Raw genomic sequence first — 27,166 nt, forward strand, 5'->3', positions numbered from 1 at the left:
ATTTCTGAGGAGCTATATTTTAGTAACTACTGGAGCCCATGTACATGAAAAATGCCTTTTGAATCCCACTGAGAATTAACATACTCAAAAGCTGTTTCATTGTTTTCTTCCTAACTCCTTCCATAAACCAACCAACCAAAACAAACAAAAGCAAAACCCAACAACAAAATCCACCCAAAACACCTAAACGTTCATTTCCCAGCAAAAAAAAAAATCCGCGTTTAGAAAGTGAAAATCTGAACAGCACGGCTGGTTCTTTGTTGTGATTGCTTAGAGGTGCAGTTGAGATCAGGCAAGCTGTGCTGATTGTATAAATCAGTACTCGGCCCCTTGGGTTAAGCTGGATTTAAGTATTAGAAAGACAACTCAGGAGAAAGGGCTGAATTATTTATTTTAGAGGAGGGGGGCTAAGCAGCTTCTAATGAAGACAAAGGGGAGAAAAAACAGATTATTGCTGTCACAGAGCTGGGCCACAGATAATGTTGAGGTTGGGTTCCTGTTTGTATTATTTTAATGCGCTGGGCATCGGCCATGGTTTATGCAGTGGCCTTGAATGTGGTGAATCAAGTGCACTGTGATGCATTTAGTGGACAAGTATATTATGTTGAGGGATCTTTCAATACACATTCAGGGTATTTTAACTCAGACTGAAGGTGGCTTGGGGAAGGACTAGCCAGTGGGTGCAGGATTACATGTGCACATGTCTGAGTTGTGGCTCCTATTCCAGCCCCTGAGCTGTACTAGTAGTAGCGGTGGCAGGGCTGCTCAGTGCCCTGCCAGTGGATTGGGGGATTTGCTCCCTCCCACCCCATTGTAGCTCTCCCGCATGTAGATCATTTACCTAGACTTTGTGTGCATGTGAGGCTAGAACGAGCACTGTACATTCCAAGCGCCTTTGTTTCTGTGAGGGAGAGCGCACATTCTCTGTGACATCAAGTTAATCACAGGAGGGGGCTTCTCACTTAAGCTATAGTCATAGGGAAGGGGCTGCGCTCATAAAACAAAGAAATGATTACCTGCTGCGCTGAGAGCACTAGGATTAGCTGCACAGAGCAGAAAGGGGTGAGGGAATATGATTTGAATGGTTTGTTACTTTGCATAGGACCTTGCTTTTATGTCTCTTCCTCTCCACATCACTGGGCCACCGGAGGTTAATTATGTGTCGAATATGAACAGTGGTGGGTGACACATGGAAGAAACAGGCAATATGGACCCTGCAATCTAAGCAGAGAAACAAAACCCATGTCTCCTGGATGCTCAGGTGCTTGAAGGGTGAATTAAACAAGTTGAAAGGCTTCAGGGGAGAAGCATGTTTAACAGAGGGAGATTGGAAGGCAGGAGATGAAGCACAGCATACCCGGTCCAGAAGGGAGTTCCAGGTGTATGGGGCCCACATGAAAAAAAGGTGAGGAGGAGCAGCCTGGGAAGGATACAACAGAAGTGGTGAGACCTGCAGCCTTTCAGAGCAAAGGCACCCAAGTGAGGAGTGATGATAAAGCTTGAACAGAGATGTCCAGAGGCGGCCACTGAAAGGCAGCATTTGGCAATCATGATATTTTTTCCATTATATGTAGAAGAGGAACTATCTGTGGTATGTTTGCATATGTTGATTTTTTTTTAATTGCAACCACTAGGGGCATAAACCAAGCTTTGCAGAGGAAAGGACTGATAGACTATGAATGCTGTTTTTCCTCTTGGTTTCAGTTTCTTGATATATTACAGTAGTGTACATGCATGTAAATGCATAAATACAGAGAAAGAAAGAGCAAAAGAGACTATGCTCTTATTTGAACTCAGGTTGCATCATTTTCACATTTGTGTAATGTGTTTTTATGTACTAGAGCTGGGTCCAATCTCTATTTTTGTGTGAACTCAAACATAATGGATTCAGTAATCTTTGTGTATTAAAATGCATGAATTCTCCATGCAGTGGATATATTTGGGGAAATGTATTTTCATTGAAACATTTGATACAAAGACTTCATATTAAGTATCTAGTTCTTATGATCTAGAAAATCTAGAATGACGCTGCTTGGAGATTTTTTAAGTTGAAAAAATAGCTAGTAAAAAAAAGCGCTATTTAAAAGTTTAGGGTTTAAGAAAAAGGTTTAGAAACTTGAAGACTACTAATTTACCAATCAGTTGTCACCAGGATTTGTTCTCTGTTCTCCATACTGCAGGATGTATTCAAGTAATGATTCTTATCAATTCTCCAGCAGTATCTAACTGGTGAGCAGTGAGTCAGCTAGTGGTCAAACAGATGTTATCATAATATTAAGGACTAGGAAATAGAGACATGTACTGTAGATAATGAACTGGCAGTAATCCTGGATAACCGTATCAAGGAAAGACTGTTCTTTAAAACCATACTGATTATCATGTGGTTTATGATTTTATTTCTATCTTTTTTTAATTTTAAAATTTGAAATGATTTCCCCTTTGGTTTATTCTTAAATATTAAAACCAAGTGTTTTTGCCCCAACAAACAAGAAGTAAATTCCTGCCCCAAAACACAGATGATTGAGGCATGTAGACAAATCCCTTATCCCCCACTATAACAAGAAAGATTATTGGCGCTACACAGCATATCTATTCTACAAAATACACTGGCCCTTCCCTTCTTAAATTGTGAGGACGGGCAAAGGTAGAGGGCAAGTAGCTCCAGTAAAATGAATGTGTTTTATTTTTTCCTGTTAATTTAATGCATTCAGTTTTAGTTTTTGCATGTAATCTTGCCACTATCAAATTAAACTCCCCTTAATACTGACTCATTCACTCCTCTCTAACTGCTCATAGGCACACCACAAAGCTTAGCACTGAATGACAAACTATCAGCTTGAGGATAGAGAGATGGCTTTAAAATGGTCTGCTGTTTAAAGTGAGTTTATGCAAGACAAGTTGTTTCGGGTAGAGAGGGTTGTGATCTAGAGATCTGAGCACAGGATGGGGAGCCAGGGACTCCTCTCTTCTCATCCTGGGTCTGACCCCATCTGTGGCCTTGGGCTCGTCACAAAAGCTCTGTACCTCAATTTCCCATATTTGTAAATCAGGGTTAATTCTTTCTTGCCAACCTCAAGGTATGTAGCAAGAATAAATTAGGCATCAGTCCTGCAAGGACAGGGCACACGAGAAATTTTACATATCTGAGTAGTCCCATTAAAGTGTTTGCAGGATCAGGGCCTTATGGCCTTGTCCAGAAAGCGAGCCCCTACAAATCCCATTGTCTTCATTTCAGCACCTCACAAGAACCGTCATACTGGGTCAGACTAATGGTCCATCTAGCTCAGTATCCTGTCTTCCAACAGTGGCCAATGCCAGGTGCCCTAGAGGGAATGAACAGAACAGGTAATCATCAAGTGATCCTTTCCCTGTGGCCCATTCCCAGCTTCTGGCAAAAAGAGGCTAGGGACACCATCCCTACCCATCCTGGCTAATAGCCATTGATGGACCTCTCCTCCATGAATTTATCTAGTTCTTTTTTGAACCCTGATACAGTCTTGGCCTTCACAACATCCTCTGGCAAGGAGTTCCACAGGTTTACTGTGCGTTGTGTGAAGAAATACTTCCTTTTATTTGTTTTCAACCTCTCAGGGTCAGGCCTTTACTTTACAGTAAAGAACACGAATGATGATGGGTAAGTGTTAGATAGTTAAATTGGACATATAATAAACAAGTGGTATTCCTGTTAAGTATATGTTTTCCAATGATTTTATATAAAATATATATAGTAAAACCAATACTTCTATGCATTTCAATTGAGCACCGTAGAAAAAGCAAAGGTCACAAGATCCTGAAGAAGCTAAGGCAGGTTGAAGATATTAGTATTTCTGCCTTACTCTTTCTTAGCATGTGTGTGTTTTGCTTTCAGGTCTCAGTCTGTAGTGGAACCTGGCACGCTGAAACATGAGGAACTGGGTGAGAGCGAGAACACCCAACTTCTACTGGCTCTAGACTGAGTTCTGCATCACCAACACACACAAACACATTGCCAAATTTCAACAGCACCAGAAAGCTGCGAAGCACACAACACGCTTTAAACACCCTCTCTCTCTCTCTGTGTGCTTGAAAACAGGTCCTCCATTTTTCCAGACCAACTAATGATTGTCACCAGCCACCTGTCTGTGCAGCCAAAGCTAAACAAAGACAGATTTCTTTTGGTGCAGGATGCTAACTAAGATAAAGTAAGGAGTCTAGCTGTTAAAAAAAAATTATTCTTTTCTTTTTTCCTTTTTAGATTTGCAACATTAAAATGACTGAAAAGCGAAGGATGAACTCCTTTGTACACATACAAACGATGCACAGATGGAAGTTTTTCTGAGTCATTATGCAGGGATGCGCTTTAATTTCCTAAAACAAAGTTTAGATTAAGTGCATTTTAAAGTACAGTATCTTGAAGTTAACCTGTGCAGTCTAATTATTAGGTTTAATGTAGCTTGCAGACCTGAGATAACAGCATCTCCAAAACCCTTCAATCCCTACCAAGGTTTTTTAAAAAACAAAATAAAACCCAAAACATCACCAGCATAATGTCATTCAACATTACAGTATGTGATGTGATATACTGGCTGCTTGCAGGGTTCACTTATTTCTGTACCCTGCAAAGATTATTCTTTATTTATGAAGCCTTTATAAAACTGTCAACTAAATGTAATGAGCTATGTGGGCAGCAGACAGACACAATTTGAAATGCAATTATTTAATTTTACCAATGTGTTTTTCCACAGGCAACTCTACAGGGTGGGTAGAGGGATGGGTGTGTGTGTGTGTGTGTGTGTCTGGGGGAAGTCATTGGAAAAAATTCACTGGTGATTAATGGTTCAATCCAGATTGTTTCATTTAGGTCACTACAGCAAATGAAAGCTCTGCAGAGCCATTTAACCCTCTTCCCTCCTGCAATCAGCTAAAGGAGTCGCCAGAAGGATCTGCTGATTGCAGATGGTGGCTGTGGTTAAATCGGAAAGGGAAGACTTAGAATGAATTATATAACATAGTGCTTTGACTGGAAGGAAATGTGGAAGAACAGAAATGTAGAACTGAAATGCCAAAGATCAGTTTGTTATCTCTCTCTTTGCAAAATGAATCCCATCCCTACATTGAAATGGAAATAGATAAAAATAATAAAAAATATCCACTGTTAAGAAATTGCATCTGCTGTGACTTTATTTCTTCAAACCGTTGTATCATTCTTTTGCACTTTTTACCTTCCATTCAGTTGTGCTACATGGCATTTATTAGAACAAGTGGTCGGTGCCCATATGTCAAATAAGGTAATTGTAAACCAGATACACAACATGAGTTGACAGTGGACAGCATAATACTCTTTTAAATATGCCTCAGGTAGGGCCACATAACTTGTGAGTGGTACACTGAAGCGATGACATAGTTCAACTGGGCATAGTCATCCCTAATGAATGAAAATAAAATGTGTAACCTCTAACCGACATAGAATATCACACTTATACGTGGCCAGAAGGGGTCTGTCAAATACTATCATACAAAACTAGGGATTAATACAGCTGCTAATGTTACATGCAGAATAATTGCAGAAAGTGTATAATTTATGATTGGTTTGTATTTCTCAGCAGTATGGGGTAGATATAGGGCTTGATCTGCAAGGTGCTAAGAGGTCTGCAAGGTGATTCTGGCGTCAAGAAGTATTGAGTAGGGTGACCAGATGTCCCGATTTTATAGGGACAGTCCCAATTTTTGGGTCTTTTTCTTATATAGGCTATTACCCCCCACCCCCGTCCCGATTTTTCACACTTGCTGTCTGGTCACCCTAGTGTTGAGAGCCCTAAGCACTTCGCAGGAATGCCCTGAACCACAGATGAGCACTCAGCATGTTTCAAGATTGAAGCCATACATCTTAGGGATCCCTCCCCCCCACGTTAAAATCCATGGTAGAATACACTAGACACATTGGCAGGTAGTGTAACATAGCATTGCTCCACTGGCTTCAATGGAGACTGTACTGTAGTGTCACTAAGAGAGAGATGCCTTGTTTTACAGCCTTTCTAGTTAACACACTTACCTGTGTTGCCACTGAAATGATACTCTCACGAGAACAGTGATCTAACATTTTGTAAGTCATGAGGTAGAGAGAAAGAAGACTAAGAAAATCTTAGCTGGGGAATTCTGCAATACATTTTAGTAGCCTGAGTTTATTTAAGTCAGAGTTGTGCAGCTGAAGTGTTTTGAAAGCCACTGAATTCCTAGTCCATGAGCATCAGTCTCTATAAAAGGTTAGAAAGCCCATTAAGCTGTTATGACTAAAACATACAATAATGACATGAATAAACATCTGTGTTGGCCTGTAATATATATCCCAAAATATCAGGGCATGAATAGAAGATGGTGGTTCTCATTAAATTCTGCACATAGGTACATGATAACTATGAACAGGAAAAAGACATTTAATTTTTCACTGACCTTACTGGTATGATACAAACATTAGATTGTACGATCCTTCTCTGTCAAATTGCCTCCCTTTGTTGAATGAATATGAAGGACAAAATGTTTTACTGAAGATATTTGTCATTTTAAAAAGCATTTTCATTTGTTTCTTCCATTAGCATTTCCAATGTAGAAAGGTTCTTTCTTGGGGAAAAACATCAGTTTGCAACCTAAAAAGCTTAACATGATGTGTCACGGATACACTGTACAATTTTATAGGTTCCTCCATATGCTTACTGGGTGCACAGCTATTCCAATAACTACATCCAACAAAAATTTACATTCTTGACTCCTTGCCACCAAAGCACAACAGAAGCAATATCAGTGGTGGAGAAGCTACTAATAATGAAGCCACATCACCCACATTGCCACATTCAAGGCACTTCAGTTTTTAATGCACAATATAGCATCCCACACTATTTAATGAGCATTAATACGTTTATAGGTGCATGTTTAGTGTTGAGTGCTTTAATGTATTTGCTGATCAAAATCCCAAATGATAAAGCATCTACCTTCAGAGGAAGAGAAAAGAAATGCTACTAAACAGTACTGAAACAATCAGAGCTATAAGAAAAGCACAACACAAGTTTTCACAAATTAAAAACTAAACAACATCTGTTATACCTCTAGAGGATGGGTGTTAAATCCAACCAATGGAAACTGCAGTGTAGTTTAAGGTGAACTCTAAGAGGAAACAATTTTGGTTCAAAGCCAAACACTTCTTGATTCATTCTTTAAAAATTATTTTATCATTTATCTTTCTTAATCATTTTACAGTATTACAAAATATGCCATGCAACTAAACAATTGGCTGGAGAGGCTGCCTCCCAATGAGCTCAGTTATACTGAGCACCTCATTTATAAATAGTTTTCATACATCGTTCTACCAAATCCTCCCAATAAGCATTTTTACATGTCTCAAATTGTGAAATGAATACAATTATTTTAGGATCTCCTGATAATTAACTTGAGAGTTGTGAATTTCTTATTGTGGTGGGTATATAGTTGTCTCTGGTTTAGAAAGCACATCCAAGCTTTTCTGGATCATGATTGGTTGAGACTGAAGCCTTGTTCAGTGCATGGTCATCAAATTTTGCTAATCCAAAAGGAAATAAAGTTGCACAACTCCAAAAAATAGTTACAGCATCTCACGGCACAAACCATCATGCAATGTGTTATATGGCACTATATGACCTAACTATTTAATAAATCCAAAATCTGAGTGGCTCTTAGTTTATAGGAATACAAAGTTAAGGCTGTTTTTTCAACATTGCCACTTTAATGAAGTAAACAATCTCAGACAGTCTGATTATGGCATATGGAGTATGTGCGCATGGTGCTTAGATACCACGATATAAGGCACCTTAGTAACACAATACATTTGACAGTTTACTGCAATATGATTTTTTCCCAAGCCTAAGATGGGAAGAGGCTCATCTCCCTTCTCTGGAGATATAACTAAGAAAATCTAAGCACTCTAATTTCTGACATGGAAATTAATACATTGAAAACTAGATTCAAAGCTGTTCTTATCTGGCTCCGCATTCTAGCAGGAAGTCAGTGCTTCCAGGCAAGGATCAGAATTCCAAATCAGAATTTGGTCCTCTGCTCCCAGCTCAGAGAATTCTGTCTCTCTTCTATTTAGGTTCTTATTCTGAGGAATGACCACTCAGGTCAATCTAGAAGCAGCCCCTAGAAGGAGCAGTATCCAACTCTTCTTGGACAGAAGATGGCATGACACAAAGGGCCTTGAAATGACAGGGAACAAAGCAGTTAACTACATAATCCTAAAGTTATTGAGCTCCTGCAACTCCCACTTAAGGCAATGGATGTCCCAGTACATCCCAGGATGAGGTCCTAAAATTGAAGAGATCCTTATAGCTGAAGGAGACTTAAAGGATTCTTTCATTCTAGGAAAACAAAACTGATTGAGTATCAGTTTTTAAACTCTATTAACTGGCAGGTAAATAATACAAGTTACTATTTGCATTTCCAGATGGCAAGAAAAAAGACCACACTTAGCAAAAGTAAGATCTGTTCATGTAAAGTTTCTCCCTCTGCTACAAGCTGGAGGTGCACTTATTATACATAATTTTTAAAAAATTAGTGGTTCACAAAAGGAAACGATCAATGTATAGCTATGATAGAAAAATACAATTACCCATGTAGAAAAATACAAAATAAAACCATTCATTCATATTATCTACAGTTGATACTATATGCATATTGTTTCACACTTAAAACATTTATGATTAGAAATTGCATGACAGAATTTCAGAGCTAGTTGTGTGCTAATGTTTATGCATATCTAACGTATACATGTCATTACCAGGTAGCAGTGCACGTACAAATCAGATATTTGTGCATTAACCAGGCCAATAAAGTGACTAACTGACCCTGTGCATATGTACGTCTGTGGTACTGGTACACATAATATAGACATGTCACAAACATTTGCACATTCCTCATTTTGAAAATTTGGCCTTATAGCTCTTTGGCTGACAAGAGTATTATTGTACTTGCAGCCTACAAGCAAATCTATCAGATCAGTGCCATTTCAGCATGAAACAGAATGGAACATTTGTATGTAAGTCCAATAGTAATTGTGGAACAATTTCTTCACATCTTCTAGCCCCTAGAAGGCTGACACTTTCCACACGGCCAGCAAAATTAATGTTGCCTATTTATATTAGCAGACTCCAACAGATTAAACCTCATCTGTTTCTTACATCAGAAATGACATCTTAAATGGCAGGAAGGGTGCGTCTCTGTTGGGGTGTTAACTCAGGGTGCCATACATCCACAATGAATATCAGCCGATAACTGTCAGCATCCTGCCACACTTCATGCTCGAAAGAGTCATCGAAGATAAGAACCTTCCCTTCTTCCCAGGTTCTGTAATAGAAAAGAACATCCTTTATTATTGCTTTTTGGTCACCCAATATGGGTACTTATCTGGGCAGGTATTTGTTCTGGAGATGCTCTTCTATATATAGAGAAGGTATAATCAGCATGTTTTGCCATAAGTGATCTAGTACTTAATAAAGAGAAATGAGATGTCTGTATCAGAGCTCTGAATGAAATAAACTATAGAAAGTTCAGTTTGATGTAGTTCCATTCACTGAGTTATACTATTACGTTCTCTCTCTTTGTATGCATGCATGCAGGAATCACACACACACACTCTCTCTCTCTCTCTCTCTCTCTGTATATATATATATATATATAAATAAAAGGGATCTGAGTCTAGGAGGCATTGACTATCCACCATTCTCAATTATCTGGATACTTTAAATCAAGCTCCCCCCGCCCTTTTTAGACATGTACTATTAGAGAATAATGGAAAGATGAGCAATAGCCAGCAACATGGTTTTAAAGAAACAAATCATGTAAAAAAAAACTGGATTAAAAATAACAGAATTACAAAATTAAATCCTGGTTCATACTTAATGTCAAGAATGTGAGTAGACTCACTGCATAAATCTTTGCAGGATAGGAGACTAAGAGCGTGTCTACAGGGGAAAGCTGCACTAGTGTAGTTTATTTTGGTATAATTATTTTGGTATAACTAAATCAAAAGTGAGTCCATGCTACAGTAGAACCTCTGTTTTACAAATTGGGAATAGAGGAGTTCATAACATCAAAAAAGCATAAAATGGAACATTTCAAAATGATAGTAGGTCTGGTGCATACATTGCAGCACTGTACACACGGCAGCACTTTCTTCTTGTCCTTCCAGCCACTGCAAAGTGATTTCCAATGCCCTGAAAGCATTGGAACGTGAAGGGATGACAGCTTGTTCTTCACTGGCATCACTTTTATTATGTGATTCTCCCCCCCCCCCAATCGGGAACAATGGTTCATATAACTGGTCATTTTTAAGACTGATGTTCACAAAACCATGGTTCTACTGTACTTTGCTTGCTAAGCGCTGCTTCCATGGAGTGTGACACCATATGGACACAAACACATAGCACTCTGAGTGGGTATTCCAGGGTGCAAAGCACTCCTAGACAGGAAAAGTAAAGTTATTCCAGTGCAATTTTCCCTTGTAGACATGGCCTTAGGCAGGGAACACAGTAAATATTCCATATTTTTTATTTTAGTGCAAAAAATTGATAGTCTCTCACAAACCATAATACGTACAATTCATTCAAACAGGTCTGTGTATGAGCAGTCACATTCTTTAACAACAATCTGAAGAACAAAACTTAAAAGACGATGGTGAGAAGCAATGTATCAGAAGCAGAGGTATCTAATTGGTTGGAAGGAACAGTTAGGTTCAGTTTTCACATCTTCATTAATGACCTTGAAAAGGGGTTTAACAGCATGTTAATTAAGGTCTCGATATTGCAAAGACAACGGGACACCTGAGTGAGTATAATGGTCCATGAGTGTGTATCACTTTGCAAGAGGAGAGCCTGAATTCCGAGGTGCTGAATTAAGTATTGCAAGTGAGGACAGAGAAATAATACAAGGGAGATAAAGAGATTAAAACATGGACAGGAAATAAAATGAGGTTCAGCTTTAAAAAATGCAGCCTAAATACATTTGGGTAAAAATACACTGAGGAATAGCTAGACAATGGGAAGGAGAAAGCTGGACAGCAGTCATGCTGAGGGAGACTTATGATGAGAGCACATAGCAAACTTGGCATGACTTTGCAATGTCATACAGGATTTAAGAAGGCTAATGCGATTTTCAGCTGCATATGCAAAGGCATCACTTCCTGGAGGCAGGAGGTGATAGTCTCTTCTCCATGCATCTCTGATGAGACTGTACTTGGGATACTGCACAGAGCTGTGGGCACCTCATTGCCAGAAAGACTTAGAAAACTAGACAAAATTCTGAGTAGAATAACAAAACTGACTAAGCCATAGGGATTGACATAGTAGGAGAGATGGAAAAAACTGTGGCCAAGAGTTTCAAAAGTAAGCGGTGATTTTGGATGCTTTAATTCTGGGTGACCAACCTGGGTCACTTTAAAGAGACTTGATCTTCTGAGGGTGCTCAGCATTTTCTGAAAATCAGGCCCCTTTTAAGGTGTTTCAAGTTGGGCACCCAAAATCACAAGTCACTTTAGAAAATCTTGGCCTATCAGTCTTTGTTAAGTAAGGACATGTGTCAAGGCTGATTCCCCACTCAGATAAACACAGATTTAAAACAACATTGCATGTAAATGCTTCTTTTCAATAAGGCTGAGCTATTCTAACTTTACACCTGTTTTAAGCAATACACTCCTATATTCTTATACCAGTTTTACATCAATATTACTCCAATGAAGTCAAAGGAGTTACACACTGATATAAGAGTGAAAAATAGGACCTATGGTGGGTTTTTTTGTTTTTGTTTTTTGGTTCTGTTATTGTTTGTTTTTTAATTTTGGCCTGAAAAGCACTTCACTAGTTAATCTGAGCTCTGATCAGGAGGAAAAAACCATCAAAACATCCAAATGAAATGCCACCAAAGAAATAAGGATCAATCATTTGCATCATAGTGAGATGGACTGTCACACACAACAAAGAGAAAGACTACTCAAAGTTGTCAGAGCCATTATTTTCCATTCGGCTCCACTACAAGACCCACCATTTGCACCTTGCCATGTCCACCTACAATAAGTGGATTTTGGTTTGCTTGGGTTTTTTTTAATTGCTCTTGATGTGTTATAAGTAGGGCCCGACCAAATTCATGGCCATGAAAAATGTGACATGGACCCTGAAATCCAGTCTCCCCCCAGATTTCACCGGGGAGACCAGTGTTTCTCAAACTGGGGGTTGCAAGGTTATTTTAGGGGAGTCACAATATTGCCACCCTTACTTCTGTGCTGCTTTCAGAGCTGGGTGGCCGGAGAGGGGCAGCTGTTGGCAGGGTGCCCAGCTCTGAAGGCAGCGCCCCGCCAGCAGCAGCGCAGAAGTAAGGGTGGCAATACCATAACCATGCCACCCTTTCTTCTGCACTGCTGCCTTCAGAAGTGGGTGGCTGGAGAGGACCACTACAATTTCAACATTGTGAAATTTCAGATTTAAATATCTTAAATCATGACATTTATTATTTTTAAAATCTTATGACCGTGAAATTGACCAAAATGGACCATGAATTTGGTAGGGTCCTAGTTCTAAATAGCAGGTTAGGGTTTTGGGGCAGGGTTCTTCCATTTTTTGTTTTTCATCCTCACTTGGTCTCTGCAGTGTGCACATGCACACAGTTCTGGGAAGGAGCTTAAAAAGACTTTAAAAAACCTTCCTTGGTTGGCCCCTGAAAAATTGTGTTTATGAACAGTGTGATTAACAGGTGATTAAGATAAGACAGGGCTGTTAGGATGTTTCCTAAAGTTAAATGATCTATTCCAAACTTGTGATCTGCAAAAAACTGAGTAGCCTAAATGACAGAAAATAATTGAAGATTTTTCTACAATTGTTGGATTCAAGAAGTGGTAATAAAGTTACTAATATCTTTCTTTGAGAAGATAACTGATTTTGTAGACAAAGGAAATGCAGTAGAGCTAATCTACTGGATGTCAGTAAGGCATTTGATACAGTTCCACATGAGAAATTATTAGTTAAATTGGAGAAGATGGGGATTAATATGAGAACTGAAAGCTAGATAAGAAACTGGTTGAAGGGGAGACTAAAATGGGTCATATTGAAAGGTGGACTGTTAGGCTAGAGGGACGTTACTACTAGTGGAGTTCCTTAGGGATCAGTCTTGGGTCCAATCTTATTTAACATTTTTATTACTGACTTTGGCACAAAAAGTGGGTGTGCACTAATAAAATTTGCAAATGACACAAAGTTGGGAGGTATTGCCAATATGGAGGAAGACCAGAATATCGTACAAGAATTTCTGGATGACCTTGTAAACTGGAGTGATAGACATGGGATGATATTTAATAGTGCAAAGTGAAAGGTCATGCGTTTAGGGACTAAACAAGAATTCTTGATCTAAGCTGGTGACTTATCAGTTGGAAGGGACAGAGAGGAGGAGAAAGACCTGGGTGTATTTGTTGATCACAGGAGGATGACTATGAGCCATCAGTGTGATGTGACCCTGAAACAGGCTAACACCAAGGTCCTTAGGTGTCTCAGGCAAGGTAATTCCAGTAGAGACAGGGAAGTGTTAGTACCATCATACAATGCACTGGTGAGACCTCATCTGGAGTACTGTGTGCAGTTCTGGCCTCCCATGAATAGGCGCAGATTCTGAGCATGGGTGCTCTGGGGCTCAAGCACCCATGGAAAAAAAATTATGGGTGCTCAACACCTAGGAGCCAGAGCTTGAGTATGGAATGTGCTGAGTTCTGTGCTGCTAACAACTTCTGCCCTTGGGTCAGGGAGTTTGTTTATAAACAGAGGCAGGGTGAATAAGATAACAAAAGGCTTGTCATTAAATTAAATTAAGGATCGTTAGATGATCCTGAAAGCATTGCCAAGCACTCCAGTTAAAAGATAGGAAACAAAGGGTAGGAATAAATGGTCCATTTTCAGAACTGAGAGAAGTAAATAGTGGTGTCCACCGAGGGGCTTATACTGGTCTGGGACCAGTGCAACATATTCATAAATGATCTTCAAAAAGGGTATATAGTGAGGTGGGAAAGTTTGCAGATGATACAAAATTACTCAAGATAGTTAAGTCCAAACCAGACTGCAAAGAGTTACAAAGGGATCTCACAAAACTGGATGACTTGGCAACAAAACAGCAGATGAAATTCAATGTTAAATGCAAAATAATGCACATGGCAAAATATAATCCCAACTATACATACAAAATGATGATGCCCAAATTAGCTGTTACACTTCAAGAAAGAGATCTTGGAGTCATTTGCAGTATAAGAATCCTTCTCACCAGGGGCGGCTCTATGTATTTTGCTGCCCCAAGGACGGCAGTCAGGCGGCTTTCGGCGGCATGCCTGCGGGAGATCCACCGGTCCCGCGGATTCAGCGTACCCGCCGCCGAATTGCTGCCAAAACCGCGGGACCGGCGGACCTCCTGCAGGCATACCGCCGAAGGCTGCCTGACTGCCGTCCTCACGGCAACTGGCACGCCGCCCCCCGCTGGGCTGGTGCCTGGAGCTGCCCCTGCTTCTCACTGTGCCTGTATCATCCTGAACTCATTCTCCAGCTTCAGAAGACTTAAAAATTATCTCCAGTCATCAATGAGACAGACGCAACTGAATAATGTAACTGTCCTTAACATGCATCAAAACAATACCCAGGAACCGAGATGTAAATAAGATTGCTGACAGTTTCATCCAGAAAGCTACAGTGAAACAATGTCTTTAAACTGGGACGTTAGTGAAGACAGCTTGTGATTGCAATGATTTTAATATACTGTAATTCATGATAATGTAATTATGTAGTTCATAACAACTGAATCATTATTAAAATAGTAAATATACCAATGATAGTCACATTCAATAAATAGAACGTGAAAGAAATGTATAAATATGATGAAAATAGCTTTTCCCCCCAAAACTGGCAGAATGCCCCCCCAACACACACACCTCTTCAAAAGCACCCACCAGCAAAAACAAAAATCAGCGCCTATGTGTTCTGACTTTAGTAAGAGTACGTGAGTAAGAATATACATTACAATTTTAAACCTAACCTGTTTCCCTTAAGTGACTTGCCACAAGATGTCAGAACATGTTATATTACAGCTGAGTGGGTCTAATATTTATTTAATTATCTTTCTTGATATAGAAATTAGATACAATGCTCCTGTCAGATAATTTCTGTTATTATTTGCAAAAAAAATTTTTAGCGTTTTCAATTGCCTAAGTAGCTGCTGGAATCATGGTTAAAGTTGCCCCCCACCAACCCCCAAAATCTGAAATGGTGCCCCTGTAGGCCAGCACAGAATTTGCCTCCCCCCCCCCACACACACACCATGCGCAGCCCCATTGGCTCCTCCCGCCCAAAATAGAGAAATCAAAAATTATGCCTCTGGTGGTGATGGGGCTGTGGGACAGAGAGGGGGAGGGTTGTTGGTAGCGGGGCGGTGCCTCCAAATTCGGTTGGCTTGTGTTTGGGCTTGGTTGTTGGCAGGGGGTGATGCCTCTGAAATGAATTTGGCTTGTTCTGGGCTTGCTATGAAAGGCAGTGTGCAGCTTTGTTATCTTGTCAGATTTGGCAACACCAGGAAGGATTTCTATATCATTTGCTCAGAAGAGAGCTCTACTATAACCTGTTTTAGATGAGAAGGTTTTACCCTGGCCTTGTGGAAGGGACATATTTCACTCTCATTACAAATCACTATTACAATCCTTGATATAAGGTCATTTTATTTTGATACTGAAACATCATTTACCACCACTATTCAGCATCTTGTATGCTACTGCTTTTAGAACACCAAAAAAAAAGCCTGGATTGTTCCCCACACCCTAAGATCTGATCACAACATGGTAGCATTCAAAACAAACACACAAACACTTTGAAGGGGGTGAATGAGTAAAATATAAGGCTAGACTGTGCGCTTGGCTGCATGCCCTTGAAAGGGTGGTGCTGCTTCCGTGGGTGCTGTGGGGCTGGAGCACCCACAGGGAAAAATTGGTGGGTGCTCTTCACCCACTGGCAGCTCCCTGCTCCGTCCCAGCTCACCTCTGCCTCCTCCCCTGAGCGCACAACGGCTCCACTTTTCCCCCTAGCTCCCAGCACTTGTTGCCCTGAAACAGCTGTTTCGCGGCAGCAAGCACTGGAAGGGAGGGGTAGGAGGGGGAATGCGGCACGGTCGGGGAAGAGGTGGGGCCAGGGCGGGGATTTGGAGAAGGGGTCCAATAGACGTGGGGAGGGGGTGGAGTTGGGGCAGGGACTTTGGGGAAGGGGTTGGAATGGGGGCAGGGCGGGGTGGAGTCGTGGTGGGGCCGGAGGCGCGGGGGGTTGAGCACCCACTGGTACCGGGAAAAGTCGGTGCCTATGAAAGGGCATCGTGTGAAGTAAACCTGCCTCATGGACTAAAAGACTTTAAGGTCAGAAGGGACCATCATGATCATCTAGTTTGACCTCCTGCGCATTGCAGGTCACAGTACCTCACTCACATAAGTTATGTCGCTTGGGGGCTGGCTTACATGCCCACTTGCTCACCTTGCCTCTGGGTGCCTAGGAGCAAATGAGCAGTGCATTTCCATTACTCTGCACTACACAAGGGGGGCAGGGAATGGGGAGGTGTGGAGTCAAAGCTCTGACCCCCTACCCTGCCAGCCTGCACAGCTGAGCCAGCTCAAGTGGGTGGGGTAGTAATTTGCTACTGGTCTTAACCGGCCAAGAAACTTCATCACACGATGCCTGATGTAACGCCATGAACTGTCACTCTGCCTGGCACAATGGTCTTAATAGACTGTGCATGTTTGAGGATGATGATGATGATGTCGTCATCGTCATGGATGACTTAATCAGCAGGGAAGAAGCAGACCTGTCTGAGACACAATTCCTTTCCTGCACTGCTCCCACCTTGCCTCACCAATGTGCCACCCCATGTACAGGGGAAAAGTAAAGAGGAAAAGTAAAACCCAACGCTTAATTTTTATTATTGCAAATATCGTCATTTGGGGTGCGGTGGGGGGAATTGTGTCTTTGGTAATGAATATTCAGGTCCTGCTGATGTAAACTGCAGCTGTACATGTCAGTGTAGCAGAACCTGGCCCTTATATATTAGTTTTACATTTTTAATAAGTGAATTTAGTGTGTACAGAATGTGCCAGACTCAGAGCACTGGGGATTGAAACCCTCTCTGTACAGAGCAGTAACAACACCAGCTTCCCTATGCTTCCTTGACAAGTACCAGATGTGGAGGGACCAATGCAACAGATGAGAGGGTAGTTCAGTCTCCATGCCACTAAGCTGTCTGCTCAGATTATGACAAATAAGAATGTCAGTTGTGATCACGGATTGAGAGTTGTGGACACCGGTTCACTTGGATCTGGAGTGAAATCCACCACTTTGTTTCACACAGGTCAATGAACAGCCATTTGATGACTTTCAGTGACTACTGACCTGAATTCACAACAGTGAACAGGTGGAAGGCGCCACACTCATTAACAAACCTCTAAGCCATCTATCCACCACTCCCTCCTGCCCAAATGTGTACAGTACCTTCAACCTATTTCAAATACTGAGCTGGAAAGCTGAGAACAAACGTATTCGTCAGTGATTAAACGAAACATACTGCATCAGCTGCAATGCTGACACTGTGATGGAATATTTAAATGAAGTACATGCTGGCAGGAGTCCCAACACTTCTGCAAACAGCTAGATTATTAATAGTTGAAAACTCCTACTCTTGGAATTCTATAAATCATCTGCTCTGGTTGGTTTACAGTAGACTTCACTCAACTACATGTTGTCATGATGCTTGATGGGTTTTTCATCACCAAATGCGTGTCCACAGTAGCAGCATGCACTCAGATGCTGTTATAGGCGTGCATATGCTGTAAGAAATACACTAGCTCTCTGAAAATTCCCAGTGTAAACAATAGAACTCCTGGGGGTTTGGGGTGGCGGGGGGTTCTGACTAAGAAAATAAAGATCTTGAAGTGAAAGGCAAATTTTTGCAAGTTAAGGTAATTCAATTGCTTAACTTTAACTTAAGTTTTATATTTTAGTGGTTTTATTTATAATGCCATATGCAGGCATCAGATGCTACAGTTTGGTCTTTCATATGTTTCTCCGGGGATTATGTTGCCTGAGCTCAAATATCCAGTTGTTGTTTTTTAAGGTGAGCAAACAGAGATTGAACAGGTCTGCAATGCAACGTAAGAACAGTTTTCCTTCTTAATGCATTTTAAAATTAAGAAAACTTTTTATCAAATCCACATATTGGGCCAAATCCTCCACTACTGTAAAATCAGCATAGCTTCACTAACTTCAATTTCAATTCAATTGAAGTCAATGGAGCTATGCCAATACATACCAGCTGAGGACCTGGCCTATCTGGGCAGACTAGAGCGCTCTTTATCCACAGCAGTAAAGAAGTAAACAGAGCTGTGGTGAAGAGTCTAGATTTTGCTGATCAAGATGATTGATCTCCAAGCAGAGGAAAGGGAAAAATGGCATAACTCTTGCATTCAACTGGTAAATGTCATTGGATTAACTGCCTGTGATTCAAAGCCTTTGGCCTATGGTCACAGTTCCTAAGAGAAAAATGGCCGTGACACGAAAGAGCAGGTTTCATCTCAAAACAGTGTTGGGTCACTGCATGACAATAAATTCATTTATTTGCAACAAGTTCTAGGGACCAAACTGCTTGTTATATATTTTAATTGAAGACCCATTTGCCAGCAACCGACACACATCAGAACTGTCTTTTTTGTTTTGTGGGTCACATCTGTAAGCAGGTGCAATCCAATTCTTTAAACCTTAGGGAAGAGAAGGAAACAAACATACCTGTTCTCCTCGGCACATCGAATTCTGCAGCCTTCTTTTGGTATAACCAAGCCCAAATGCATCCTCAGCCTACAGTTAGTAGGCCCTGTGTGAGGCCAGACATGAGTCCCTGGGTGCATGACGGAATACTTGATCTGCAAACAGAGATACAATTCTTTAATCAGGTCATTTTCACTAACCTTCTACTGGAAGAACAGAACTTTATGACAGCTGATTCAAGATGAGTCACGACAGCCTAACATTGCAGTATGCAGTGTTGCTGTAGCTGTATCTGTCCCCGGATATTAGACAGACTAGGTGGTGAGCGAATACCTTTTATTGGACCAACTTCAGTTGGTGAGAGAGACAAGTTTTTGAAATACACAGAGCTCTGCTTCAGGTCTGGGAAAGGTACTAAGGCTATGTCTACACTGCCACTTATGTCAGTATAACTTATGTTGTTCAGGGGTGGGAACAAACCAGCCCACTGAGCGACATAAGTTACATCAACATAAGCACTGGCATGGACCACGCTACTTGGTGGGAGAGCGTCTACCACTGGCATAGCTACCACGGCTTGTTGGGGTGGCTTAATTATGTCAATAGGAGAGTTCTCTCCAGTTGGCTTAGAGCGGTTATCCGAGAGATCTTACAGCAGCTCAGCTGCATCGGTACAGCTGTGCCACTGTAAGCTTTCTAGTGTACACATGGCCTAAGAGCGTCACAGCTAAATATGAGATCGAACAGATAGTATATATTCTAAGGGATCATTCAAGGGGAAGTGGCCCATTAACACCACTCCAGTCATAGGGAGGTAAGGAGAGCGGGAGAAGCAGCTGTGGGGAGGGTTACTGGGTTATAGATTGTTGTCATGAGCCATAAATCCAGCCTCTTTTTTAACACCATGATTTTTAGTCTCTAGCAAAGTTATGAATTTAAGCTCCGAGGCTTATCTTTTGACTTTGTGAAAAGTGTTGACCCACAGATAATATAGTGGTGTTGTCTTCTATTTTCTTGTGTGAGTTCATCTGAGAACATAGCGATTGTCTGGTTTCACCCACATAGCTGTTATTGGGGCATTTAGTGCACTGGATGAGTCCACCACCTGTTGTGACAGGTATGTGTAAGACCCATGGATTTTGAAAGCTGTGTTGTGTGGGGTGTTGATCATTGTAGCCATGGAGCTCTGTTTGCAGGTTTTACATCTATTGTTTTAGCAGGGTGCTGCTTTGAGTTGGTGTGTCCCGGTCTGTGGGCAGCTTGCTTCTGATGATGAGCTTGGAGAGGTTGGGGGGTTGTCAAGGTTCAGGAAATATTTCTTTCAGGATGGGTCCCCATTGAGTATGGGTTGTAGTTGTTTGATGATACCTGTGTGGGTTCCAATGTGGGGCGGTACATGACAATTAGGGGTGTGCTGTCAGAGGGGGTTTTATTTCTGTATTGAAGTAGGTCCCCTTGGGGTATCATGGAACAGGCCATCCAAATATCCCAAGAGAACCTTCTTCAACACAGAGATAAAACCCCCACGAACTGCACACCTACCGTCCCACACTGGAACGCATATGGGGTATCATCAAACAACTCATGCCATACATATAATTCATAAGTACTGTACCACACATACATTATTAATATATAACATCCATAAAACTGCATTAAAATAACATTACGGCTGTAGAATCAAGCATTCGAAATTTAGGAAATGCCAGAATTAAATTTGTCCATGCTACTTTATTCGACTCCGTTATGATATGCAATATGATATAATCATTATATGGTACCACATACTATTTTTTCCACAGGATCTCTGCCTCGTTCAGTGAATGGGTAGTTAATTATTCAATATTTCTTTTTTTATCCTCATTCAATGTGTGTCCCCAGACTTTATTTAATGCACACCATCCAAACCCTGTGCTGAATACAAAATTATGAATTTCCATACAGGTGTTTCTACAATGCTCTCCTTATAGTATCTGAGTGCTTCAAAAACATGAATGAATTTATTTTTACAATACCCTGAACGTGTATAACTCTATTTTATGGAAAGGGAACTGAGAAACAGAGAGAATTCTTTAACAGGGTACTAAATGGGAGGAAGCAGTAGATGTAATATATCTTGCTTTTAATAAGGCTTTTGACACAGACCCATATGACATTCTCATAAGCAAACTAGAAAAATGTGGTCTAGACTAAATTACTATAAGGTGGGTGCATAACTGGTTGAAAGATTGTACTCAAAGAGTAGTTACCAGTGGTTCACTGTTAAACTGGGAGGAAGTATCTGGTGGGGTCCTGCAGGTCTGTCTGGGATCTGGTACTGTTCAATGCTTTCATTAATTACTTGGATAATGGAATAGAGAGCATACTTATAAGATTTGCAAATGACACCAAGCTGGGAGAGATTGCAAGAACATTGGAAGATAGGATTGGAATTCAAAACAACCTTGACCAATTGAGAATTGGTCAGAAATCAACAAGATGGAATTAAATAAAGGCAAGTGCAAAGTACTGCACTGCGGAATGAAATTACAAATGCACAATACAAAATGGGGAATAATTGACTAGGCAGCAGTACTCCTGAAAAGGATTGAGGGGTTATAGTGGCTAAGAAATTGAATATGAGCCAACAACATGCTGCAGCTGTGAAAGAGACTACTATTCTGGGGTGTATTAACAGGAGGTAATAGTCCTGTTCTACTTGGTGCTAGTGAGGCCTCATGCAGGTTACTGTGTTCAGTTTTGGGTGCCACTCTTTCAGAAAGATGTGGACAAACTGGAGAGAGGTCAGAGGAGAGCAACAAAACTGATAGAAGGTTAAAAAAACCTGACCTATGAGGAAAGTCTAAAAAAAATGGGTATGTTCGTCTTGAGAAAAGAAGACTGAAGGGGGACCTAATATCAGTTTTCAAATAGCTTAAGGGCTGTTATAAAGAAGTGATCAATTATTCTCCATGGCTGCTGAAGGTAGGACAAGAATGGTCTTAATCTGCAGCAAGGGAGATTTAGACTAGACATTAGGAAAAACTTTCTAACTATAAGCACTAGAACAGGCTTCCAAGACAGGTTGTGGAATCCCTGTCATTGGAGGTTTTTAAGAACAAGTTAAACAACCATTTATCAGGGATGGTCTACATATACTTGGTCCTGCCTCAGCAGGGTCCCCTTCTGAGGTCCTTTCCAGCCCTACATTTCTATAATTCTTTAAATTTGGAATGCTTGACTTTGCAACCCTAACATCCTTTTAATGCAGTTTTTGGATGTAATTTCCTAATTAAGAATCAGAGGGGTAGCCGTGTTAGTCTGAATCTGTAAAAGCAACAGAGGGTCCTGTGGCACCTTTAAGAGTAACAGAAGTATTGGAGCATAAGCTTTCATGGGTGAATGCCCACTTCATCAGACGCAAGCGGCATTCACCCACGAAAGCTTATGCTCCAATACTTCTGTTAGTCTTAAAGATGCCACAGGACTCTCTGTTGCTATTTCCTAATTAAAACATTGAAAAAAGACATTTCATCCTGACCCAGCTCGGGTCATCAGCTGGGTCTGGACATTTAGATCCGCAACTAACTGAGTAACTGGTAGCAGGAGTAGGCTGTTACTCTCTATGTGGACCAGGCACTGGGCAGGGATGAGATACACACTTTGCCAGCATCCTGTGGCGAGTCTTAAAGTTGCCTTCCAGAGGCAGAAACCTGAGGAAGGGCAAATGGAAATGGCACTACCACCTGCCTACCTTGAGGTGAATCTTCATGCTGACCCACAAGCCAGATTGGTACAAGTGGGTTTAGTTTATAACTCCCTGAACCAGCTTCAGTGGATCTGGCCCACTGAATGAACTCTGCTCAAGTCAGTGTCCCCTATGTGTACAGTATTAGTCAGCATCACCTTACCCCACCCTCTTGGATTGCAATAATGAAGCATATCAATAAGTACCTGTCCTCTTCGGCACCCTGTAGCCTCAGGGAATCTTTCCAATAAAGCACATGTTTTATGGACGCCTTTACAGGCATTTTCATTTTTTCTTCCTAACAAAACAAATTGGCAAGTGAAACACTATATAAATAATCTCTACACTTCCCACTCACATAAGCATGTTTCATCCAAAGATTTCAAAGAGCTTCCTACAAAAGCCAGGTAAGTGTTACAGTTCCCATTTCACAGAAGCAAAAAGAGGATAGACACTGAAACTGAAGCAAAGAGAGATGGCTTGTAATATTATCAGTTTAAGTTATGGCACCCTGCTTTTAAATCATTCGTTTAGGGTATGAGTCATAAGACAATGAATGAGGCTCTGGGGAAAAAGAGATGAAAGTGACTCCCATCAAGACAACCTATACCTCAGTGTTGAAATGATATATTTTAAAGTTCTTTCTAATGTGTAAATCCCTACACTACTTAAGGTCATTCCAACATTCAGGCCTCCCACATCATAGCTCAGAGAAAGAGCAGCTGGCTTATTAAAACATATACTGTAGCTCATATAGTTTCTGAATGACAGAATTGCATCTGGTTGGTGACAAAAGACTGGAGATACATTTTTTCCTTCCCACCTGCTCTCCTTCCTCTGGGCTGATTTGTACTTGTGCACTATTGACTTTGCTAGAACAAAATCCTGGCAACCGTGCCAAGAGATGGATATTGTGGTGTTGGATTCTGCAGATGCTCCTGTGCAATGTGATTTAGCATAAAGAATTCTTGCTCACTATGCTCAAGGTGAAAATACCATTTTATTAGCTGCCTTCTTACACAGGCTCAAATGACAGTTCCAGAAATTTAACAAAATAGCATTGGTTTTGTAAAGCTACGTTACTATTTCTTATTACAGAATATTGAGTGAACAAAGGGGAGGGGGCAATGGGAAGGAAGATTAATAAATAGGTTACTTACCTTGCTGCCACAATGTGAACTGGCTCCAATCTCCCTTTTCTCGCAGGTTCTCATCTTCAGGTAAGAAGAGGCCTTTTCCTTTATCCATCACAGCAAGCCCTTCATCACGAATAAGCTTCCAGTTTTTTTCTAGGGACTGTAGTGAGAATCACCATTATTATTCTGAGAATTTGTGTCCGGTTTTAGCACCTCTTTAGTTTTTCTGTTTTTTTTCTCTCTCTCTTTTTAATTTAACAGCAGTAACAGCGTTCATCATTGTCAAGTTTCCTTACTTTCAATTTCTGAAAAGGCATATTAAGGCTGTAAAAACAACCATCATGTCATTCTTCAGATTCAATTACTTTTGTATCATAAAAATTTCAATAATCCCCAGCCAGCTCACAGACTGGCCCCTACTTTAATTTGCTTTTTGATTAGCCTAAGGGCTGTGTAACAGGTCATTTTATATTGCAAGCTAACAAGAGTGCTGATCTATTCAATCTCAGTACACTAGTACTTGGCATACTCTTGAGACAACAAGCCCACTACCATAATCTGAAACTCAAAGCATCAACTGAATTTTACAGTTCACAGTGGAACAATGTAAGCACTCTACTTAACTCTGCAATTATAAGTTAAAACTTCAATGAGGTCTACTAAGCTTCATTCGCACACTCTCATACTATTGAAAAGGAAGATAATATTTGACTTGAAATTCCAGCAGAAGGATTATATTCACACACACTCTCTGAAAATGGTGGACAAGTTTAAATCATAAACATCTATCTTCTGTTTGTCCAGTATGCATTCAAAACTGAATCACCCTTCAAAAGTTAGTATGAGAAATGTAAAGCTCTACTCCTCTCTGCTTCCTTAGAACATTATGTTTGCATAGAATCTTATAAATTACAGAATTAATATTCTAATTGTAGCCAGTAATTTTAACCTTACAGTCATATAAGTGAACACAGTAACAATTGGACCTAATGATACAAAATTGATTTCTATTTCCCAGCCTTTTACTTTGTTCACTGAACCACATTTTGCATGAGCAATTTTGCATTTCCCCCCTCCAATTTTTGAAAACAAAAGCACTTGTGTAGGAATATTTTAATTCATGCAAAATGGGCTCTTACTGGTTCATTTCCACATCATCTGTTTGAATTTGATGGGCTAGATGCAAGGATTGCTGTGTGAAATTCTAAGACCTGTGTTAATGTGGGAGGTCAGAGTAGATAACCATAATGGTCGCTTCTAGCCTTAAAATGTGTGAATCCATGAAATTTCCATTTCAGTTCAATGGTGCATTGACTTTCTTCAGTTAAAGGACAGGCAGCAAGCGGATCCCAGAAAATTGATCCCTTGATACCTGCAAAGTGAAGATGTGATTGTAGCATGGGTAGGTATGTTGCCTCCCATGCAAACCCCAAAGCAGAGTACTTTATGGATACGCAGTTTCATAACATCAGCCTCTGAGACTTTTTGGAAAGGCTAGAATGGAGCTACTGAAGACAGCGTTGTTAACCCAGAATTGGCAGGTGAGTTAACACCACTTCATGTTCAACGCTATAAAAGGCTGTTGTTCCAAATGAAAATTCTATCATGAATAACTGACCACCTATTGGCAGGAACAGAGGAAGGAAACCAATGCAGCTTGACTTTATACAGGCCGTAATCTAAAGTAATACAGGTCAAGAAAATCAGAAAACTCTAAATGGTGCCAGAGGTGCTTTGCCACAAACTCCTCAATCCCCTGGCCCAAAGAGGACAGGTTGAGACTGGGCAGTAATTAGCTAGAATATCAGCGTCAAGCATTTCTTCTATTTGAGCAAGGATCTAATGCAAAAGGTCTGTATCCTGCCCTCCCAAAAGGAGATATTGTTAATCCCTGACAATAACTGGCCCAGCACCCACCTCTTGCTAGCATGAAGAGAATGGGTCTATATCACAGCTTGTACATAGCATCTTCCCTACCACTTCTAGAGGTCTGCAAGCAAAACAGGCCAAAATTCAACTGGAAGGTGCTTGTACTTTCCTTTTAAGATTCTTGTCTCCACAGACCCATGGACAAACTGTTTTGAATATAACTGAATATGTCTGCAAAGCAACTTGATAATTCTTCACTGCAAGTAATACTAAAATCTGTCTCTTATCAGATGGAAAGTGGATTCAGCAACCTGAGCACTACATGGAAAAGTTCAAACACACTTGTTTATCTCCAAGACCCTGGTTTTGAAAACACTTACACACATGCTAAACTTTAGCTATGAGTAAGGCTGCAAGTTTGTCACCGAGGTCACGGATTCTGTGACTTTCCATGACCTCTGTAGTGGCCAGTTGCACCGGCTGCTGCTGGGGCAGTCTCACGCCACTGCCACCTCCCCAGCAACAGCAGCAGTTTGGGTAGGGAGCTCAGGGCTGGGAGTTGGGGCACAGGAGGGGGTGAGAGCTCTGGGTGGCGTTTACCTCACGGGGGAGGAGCTCCCCTGAAGCGGCAACTTCCTTTGGCTCCTCAGCAAGGGGGCTCTGTGCGCTGCCTCCGCCTGCAGGCACCGCCCCCACCGCTCCCAATGGCCGCAGTTCCCAGCCAACTGTGGAGCCGACACTTGGGGAGGAGGCAGCGTGCAGAGATGTGTGACTGCACCTCTGCCTAGGAGCTGAGGGATGTCACCGCTTCCGGGGAGGCGCGACCCAAGGCTGCCCCCTCCCCTGAGCATCCATGGTGCCCCTTGGGCCACCCCCCTCCCCAAGATTTAGTCAGGGGTATACAGTACAAATCATGGAGAGGTCATGGGCCATACTTTTTTGTTTACTGCCCATAACCTGACCATGACTTTTACTAAAAATGACTAAAACGTAGCCTTAACTACAAGTAGTCCTGTTGAATGAGTGTTTGCAGGACTGGGACCAACTGTCTTGCTGATATTCCAAGTACTGGGCATTTCCCAGGAAAATATTAAATATGATACTGTAATATATGAATAGTTTCAAACAACTGGTTAAGACCAGCCAACTCTTTTGAGTTGTGATCCAATCTTGGTTCGAATCAAGAATTCAAATGTGAATAGTACCTTGAGTACAAGCATTTGTTCAATAAGAGCTGGTTTCTATAAACCCCTACATGTTTTTTCCTCAATGTCTTTTTCTTAAACACTAATTGCATCGTATTGTTGCTTTATATCTGATTACACTGTAGATTTTAATTGCAAATACTGTACTACACCAGAGTATGGGTTTTCTTAATTTAATCTTGATTTTTAGAAAAAAATTATTACTGAACACACCAAGAAATCTTCACTCTAAGTTTCCAAAGCCTATTTAATCTATAACCATCACCAGTGTCACAACAATAAATATTTAATGCCTTTGCTCTTTGCAAAACAGGGCTTTCCTTAAAGTCTCCCCACACTTTTTTTATATTAAACAGTTACTCCTCTTAATTTAAAACTTAATTTCACCATTAAGTTTTAATCTTTAGCCTTTGTTTTCTA

At 40.9% G+C, this 27,166-nt stretch overlaps 2 protein-coding genes across 34 annotated transcripts in view; one reads left to right on the top strand and one right to left on the bottom strand.

Moving 5' to 3' along the window:
- Positions 1-5,142, top strand: part of CLVS1 (clavesin 1) — a 122,138-nt gene extending 116,996 nt beyond the window's left edge. Inside the window, exons 6-7 of one of the 2 annotated variants that reach the window (XM_065585637.1) lie at positions 3,236-3,345; positions 3,869-5,142. In XM_065585637.1, coding sequence (XP_065441709.1) covers positions 3,236-3,345; positions 3,869-3,882 — 124 coding nt within the window. In that variant the 3' untranslated portion in view covers positions 3,883-5,142. The remainder of the gene's footprint in view (positions 1-3,235; positions 3,346-3,868) is intronic. The other variant, XM_005288120.5, reaches the window with a different exon arrangement.
- Positions 5,143-7,179: 2,037 nt separating this feature from the next.
- The window catches only part of ASPH (aspartate beta-hydroxylase), a 190,704-nt gene continuing 170,717 nt past the window's right edge, over positions 7,180-27,166 (bottom strand). For all 32 annotated transcript variants that reach the window (XM_065585626.1, XM_024109617.3, XM_024109616.3 and 29 more), the window contains 4 exons: positions 23,697-23,832; positions 22,743-22,834; positions 18,831-18,964; positions 7,180-9,348 (listed from right to left, as the gene is read on the bottom strand). In XM_065585626.1, coding sequence (XP_065441698.1) covers positions 9,198-9,348; positions 18,831-18,964; positions 22,743-22,834; positions 23,697-23,832 — 513 coding nt within the window. In that variant the 3' untranslated portion in view covers positions 7,180-9,197. The remainder of the gene's footprint in view (positions 9,349-18,830; positions 18,965-22,742; positions 22,835-23,696; positions 23,833-27,166) is intronic.

The sequence above is a fragment of the Chrysemys picta genome, chromosome 2 (assembly GCF_011386835.1).
Source record: "Chrysemys picta bellii isolate R12L10 chromosome 2, ASM1138683v2, whole genome shotgun sequence".
Classification (NCBI taxonomy): Eukaryota; Metazoa; Chordata; order Testudines; family Emydidae; genus Chrysemys; species Chrysemys picta.